Source organism: Gossypium arboreum, chromosome 7, assembly GCF_025698485.1.
Source record: "Gossypium arboreum isolate Shixiya-1 chromosome 7, ASM2569848v2, whole genome shotgun sequence".
NCBI classification, from domain to species: domain Eukaryota; kingdom Viridiplantae; phylum Streptophyta; class Magnoliopsida; order Malvales; family Malvaceae; genus Gossypium; species Gossypium arboreum.
This window is the reverse complement of record NC_069076.1, coordinates 99616651-99621921: the sequence shown is the minus strand read 5'-3', so window position 1 is coordinate 99621921 and position 5271 is coordinate 99616651. Positions and strand designations below refer to the sequence as shown.

Sequence of the window (5271 nt, the reverse complement as noted above, 5' to 3'; positions counted from 1 at the left end):
ACTAAAAATAAAGAATTAATAAAACATAACTATGAAAAATTTGTATATTTAATGAATTATTATGTTTGCTATAAAAATTGTGATTACATGTGTTTAAAAAATTAATTAAGTAGTAAAAAGTTTGATTTATTGTATTTATTATTAAAAGTTTTATTGATGTATCAATATATGATTTATTATGAGTTTCAAGTTGTGACCTATTAATCGGTGTTCATCTATTCTAGGAATAATTTGAGTTTAAATGATTGTTGTAAAATATATATGTATATATATATATATATATTGTATACATGTTTAAACTTTAGAGATGATATTATTTGAAGGTGCAAACACGAACTTCAAACATAAATTTTAAAATGCACATGAAAGATATAAAAAATAAACCTATGATTTTGTTATACCCTATTACTGCAAGACACATGGTAGGCTGTCGAACAGGCCACGACTAACCTTTCTTGGATCCATCACTGGCAAGCTTGTGGATGGTCTACAACTTACCCCTAGCAAGGCACCCCTCTTTGGTCATTGGTGCTTAATCGTTTCTATAGCCTCAATAACAGGGATTTAAGAGCAAGGCAACCTACAACACAAGTAAGACCATGTTGTGCATACCATGGTGACAATTGACCTATAACAGTAGTGCTCGTTGGGCACCTAAACTCTGACTATTGAATCCAACCAGCCCGCGTAGCCATTTGAACCACTGTACGATCCGTCACATAACACTAAAAGACAAATAATGGCCCACTATATAATCTGATGTCCACAAGGGAACAATGATTCTCTTTTTCCTCCTTCCTCTCCTAATCCCTGAGCCTTCTTCCTCCCTCCTTCCTCCTCCCAGCATTTTCCTCATTGTCGGTTCTTAGTTGTACACAAGTGAACCAGATATTGCACTTCCTAAAGGTGTTGGAACAATTAACCAAACTGAATTAATATTAATCAAATTTTTTAATTTTTTAACCGTTAACCGAATTAAATTTTTTTCAAAAAAAATTAATAGAACAGAAATATTTCAGTTAATTCGATCGATTAATTGAATTAACCAAAATTTATATGTTTTTTTGTTAAAACAAGTATAAAACATATCAAAATAAATAAATTGATAATATTCATTTGACTAAATTAAAACTACATATAATTTGTATTATTAATTATGAAGTTCGGTTAATTCGGATAATTGACTTAATTACTTGATTTCGAACCGAATTAACTGATAATCGAATTTCTAGAAAATCATTAACTAGCCTTCGACTGAACGAAAGAAATCGTTTCGATCAGTTAATTTGATTTTAACCGAAATTTGAACAGCACTACACTTCCCTTCCTCCTCTCTTTTGTATATAAAATTATATAATGATAATACAAAATATTGATTTTTTTTTCACATTTAATTTAAAAATATAAATTGATAAGAAAATAGAAATACTGTATCAAGTGACTTTGATTTGTTGGTGAAGTGATTTTAAAGTCAAATGGTGATCTTAAGAAACCCATTTCAATTGATTTCCCCTTTTCTGAAATCCATCCATTTTTAGTGCTGAAAATAGAAAAATTATCGTGACCCCAATCTTTCATTAACAGTCAGATTCTGATTTAAAGTTTTTCTCTATTAGTAACTTGACAAAGCAAAGAGAAAAATATGGAATAAAACATTCACGTTTTGTCACATGCACTAACTGCAAACTGCAAACATTCATTTTTTTGGTAAGGCAGTTTGGGCAACCTCTACAACCCAAAAAGGGAGGGATTTCGAAACTTTGGATTATGGTGGGAAGGTATTATTTCTCTGTTTCCGGATTTTGTAATGTTGTTTTTGTTCAAAAGTGTTGTAAATGAGTCGTGTGGGAAGTTCAAAATGAGTTGGTTTTTAATAACGAGGGTGGGAATCCTATTAAGGTTTGCTACTAATGATCCTAGGATTCAAATTTTATTAAAGTCAACTGTAATGTCTCAGTATTGCGATTGTTTGCAGCAATGGGGAAAGACAAGTTGTTGAGGGATGCTGGGTTTGTTGACTTGTCCCAGTCGTTTGCAATACGTAAGGCTTCGACTTAATGCCAAAGGTGTTATTAAAACATCAGATGGCTTAATGTGATTGTGTAAACTGATCAGTCAATTGATTCTTTAATAAATAAAAAATGATAAGAAGTCAAAATGGCAGAAATTAACCCAATAGAAAAAAAAATACAAATAAGTTGAAATTATATCATTATTTTAGATATAATTATATATAACATCTTAAAGAAAAATACAAAATGGCAAAATTCTACAGTTTCAGTGTAGATTATACTTTCTTTTATAGCCATTAAACAGAACAAGGAGAAGAACATGGAGATTAACAGAGGACCCAACATTTGTTTGTTGATTACATTATAGAACAAGCATTAGGGTTCTCATCACTGAAGTACTGTGGAGGATAAGCATAGAACTCAGTGGCATACCTTAGTGGGTAATAATCGAATTCATTTTTCTTCAGCTCCACCGCCACTCTAGTCTCTTCCACCCCACCTTCCGCCGCTTCTCCTCCTCCTCCAGCGGCCACATTTGCTTCTCCTCCTTCACCACCACCACTTCCTTTATTGTCTTTACCCTTGTCATCTCCACCGCCAGAAGAGGAGTCTTTCTTGTCTTTTTCACCACTACTCTCTTCATTTTTCTTCTCTTCTTTGCCTCCATCTTTGGGTTTTTCTTCTTCCTTTTTATCCGGCGGCGGCGGCGGTTCTTGTTTCACTATCACTGCATGCTTCCCGGTTCTTTTGTAAACGTATTCAATCAGTTTTGGTGGACTAAACACTCCTTTCACTATCACCTCTGAGCTCTTTAGATCTGGTTCAGCTGATTCCACCCCTGAGTGAATTTTTCAACTTTTATTAATTATATAAATTTGGGGTCGATTGAATTTAATAAACAAATGAAATGGGGTCAAATGAAAGTTGAAAAAAAAAATCAAAGATTCAAAGTTAAAAAAGACAATACTATATATTTATTTATAAAATTGGCTCCCAAATCAGACCGTTAATACATGAAAAGAAGAAGAAACGAACCTTTCATTCTTTGAATACGTTTCTTAATTCCTTGAGCACAAGCTTCACAATGCATGTGAACCTTTAACACCACCATGATTACTTGAGGCTGTGCCAAAAATCAAAACCCCAAACTTTATTAGTGCCAAAAATGGTGAAAAAAATGAATCTTTTTAGTATTAGGGGGAAAGAGTAAAGACCTCTTCTTTCTTTTCATCAGATTTAGGCTTTTCGTTTTCCTCTGGTTTTTTATCCTCCGCCGTAGGCGGTGGTTTAGGGATAGGTGAAAGAAGCTCAACTTGTTTATGGCTTTTCCTTTGAACTCTCTCTAGAACTTTTAAAGGATCAGCTTTTTCACCTTTCACCACCACCTTATTACTCTTACAATCCGTCATTACATCTTCCACTCCTACAACACACACTCAAAACAAAATTATCATTAACAAAAACTAAAAATAAAAATAAAAATCAGAACATATCATAGAAGTTGATTTTGTTCCTACCTTGAAACCCTTTGAGACAACGACGAACTTTACGAGCACAGCCTTCACAATGCATGTAAACTTTCAATACAATCTCTTGTGGAGGTGGTGGTGGTGGTGGAGTGGTTTCTTCTTTAGTTTCTTTCTTTTCTTCACTTTTCTTTCCATCATCTTCAACCTTTTTCTCTTCCATTTTTTTCTCTTCAACTGGTTTTTTCTCTTCCTATATGAAACAAAAAAACATCTTACTGTCATATAAAGCTAAAAAAGAAAAGCAAAAAGCAAAGTGAAGAAATGGTATATTTTATGAGATGATTACCTCCCCCATTAGATTACTGAGTCTGGGTTTTTACTTCAAAGTACAAAGACTTTGACGGTTCTGATAAAAATAAAAGCTTTTTATCAAGGAACTTCGCTTTCTTGGCTACTCTCTGGTGTTTTCTCTCTGGAGAGACTTTGCTTTTGCTTTTTGTTTCTTTTTTTTTTCTTTAAATTTATTTTCCCTTCTTTTCTCTCTGTAAAGGTCTAATGGAGAAATGCTAATGGAGAAATCTTAAACTAAATGAGTTCCCCCATGACCCTTAGATCTAGTGAAGGTAAGTGCATTTTATTATCATCAGCATCATCATCGTGATCAACATCATAATCATCATTATTAGACTTGTCAATTTCACACCCGATTTTATTTTCTTTTGGGTTAAAGTGCATGGAGTCATAGATTATATTTTATAATTTTTAATGACGAAATTACTTCATTTGCATAGTAAAATAATTTTTTTTATGAAAATGTTTATTCATTCCTACTATTAAAACTAATATGGTTAATAAAATAATTAAATAATTACATATGGTATGTTAAGTATATCTTATTCTACATATAATGATCGCTTTTAATAATAGAATTGTATGTAATTTTTAATTAAAAGACCGGTTTGCTCTTTGATATGATTACATGGGCTAATTTATCTTTTTCTTAATAGAGGAGGCAAAATACAATCTGACTTTACAAGAGCTTTTGTAGTACTTTTATCTTTTCTTTCGGTATAATTAGTGTTCACGAAAATTATTCTTTCGTACTATTGCGGTGGCTTCTCTTAATAATATAGATTTTAGAATTTCAACTTAATATTTTATCTTTAATAATACAATATGATTTACTATTACATGGTTGTTGTTAGACCTTATTTGATTTTAAATTGTGAATAACTCAAACTATCTAAGTCACACTCTAAAATTATTTAAATAAAAATATCCAAATAAAATTATCTAAACTAAATGACAAACTCGAATAACAAAACTTAAAAATATTACATTAAGAAAAAATAAGTAAGAAAATAATACAAACTTAAAATAATTTACATTTGAATTATTCAAAATTTAAAAGGTATAATGTTAAATTTAGCCCTTAACATTTATATCTTTTGTTAATTTGACCATTATTTTTTTCAACTAAATTTGATCCCAATCTTTTAAAAAGAGTCTTTTTTTTTTTTAAACTGAACCAGTCAATCCATCGGTTTGCCAGTCTGATTGATTCGACAGGATCTAATCGGTTCAAAGCCATTCTCTGGACCGATACCCCGGTTGGTTCCCAATCTAACTGATTTGAATAGCCAATCTTATCAGGTTCAAACATCCTTAGTCAAATTTGACCATAAATCTTTCTAAAATAGCCAAATTGTTGTTTTTTTTTTACCAGAAATACTGACTAAATGTTAAAATTTTAAACTTGACAGCCTATATGACATAAAAATAGTACAATG

At 31.4% G+C, this 5271-nt stretch overlaps 1 protein-coding gene across 1 annotated transcript; it reads right to left on the bottom strand.

Moving 5' to 3' along the window:
- Positions 1-2188: 2188 nt before the first annotated feature.
- LOC108467307 (heavy metal-associated isoprenylated plant protein 7) lies at positions 2189-4197 on the bottom strand. Its single transcript, XM_017767934.2, has 5 exons — positions 3828-4197; positions 3530-3731; positions 3227-3435; positions 3048-3135; positions 2189-2850 (listed from the first exon to the last, which is right to left on the bottom strand). Exons 1-5 carry the CDS (start codon positions 3834-3836, stop codon positions 2369-2371), a joined length of 990 nt encoding a protein of 329 aa, XP_017623423.1. The 5' UTR covers positions 3837-4197; the 3' UTR covers positions 2189-2368.
- Between the last annotated feature and the right edge of the window lie 1074 nt (positions 4198-5271).

Excerpts from the sequence above, each read along its gene's own strand:
- LOC108467307 (XM_017767934.2), bottom strand. Across the intron at positions 3,436-3,529 it reads TTGTCTCAAAGGGTTTCAAG|GAGTGGAAGATGTAATGACG; the intron begins GTAGGAACAAAA and ends TGTGTGTTGTAG. Across the intron at positions 3,136-3,226 it reads CTGATGAAAAGAAAGAAGAG|CCTCAAGTAATCATGGTGGT; the intron begins GTCTTTACTCTT and ends TTTTTGGCACAG.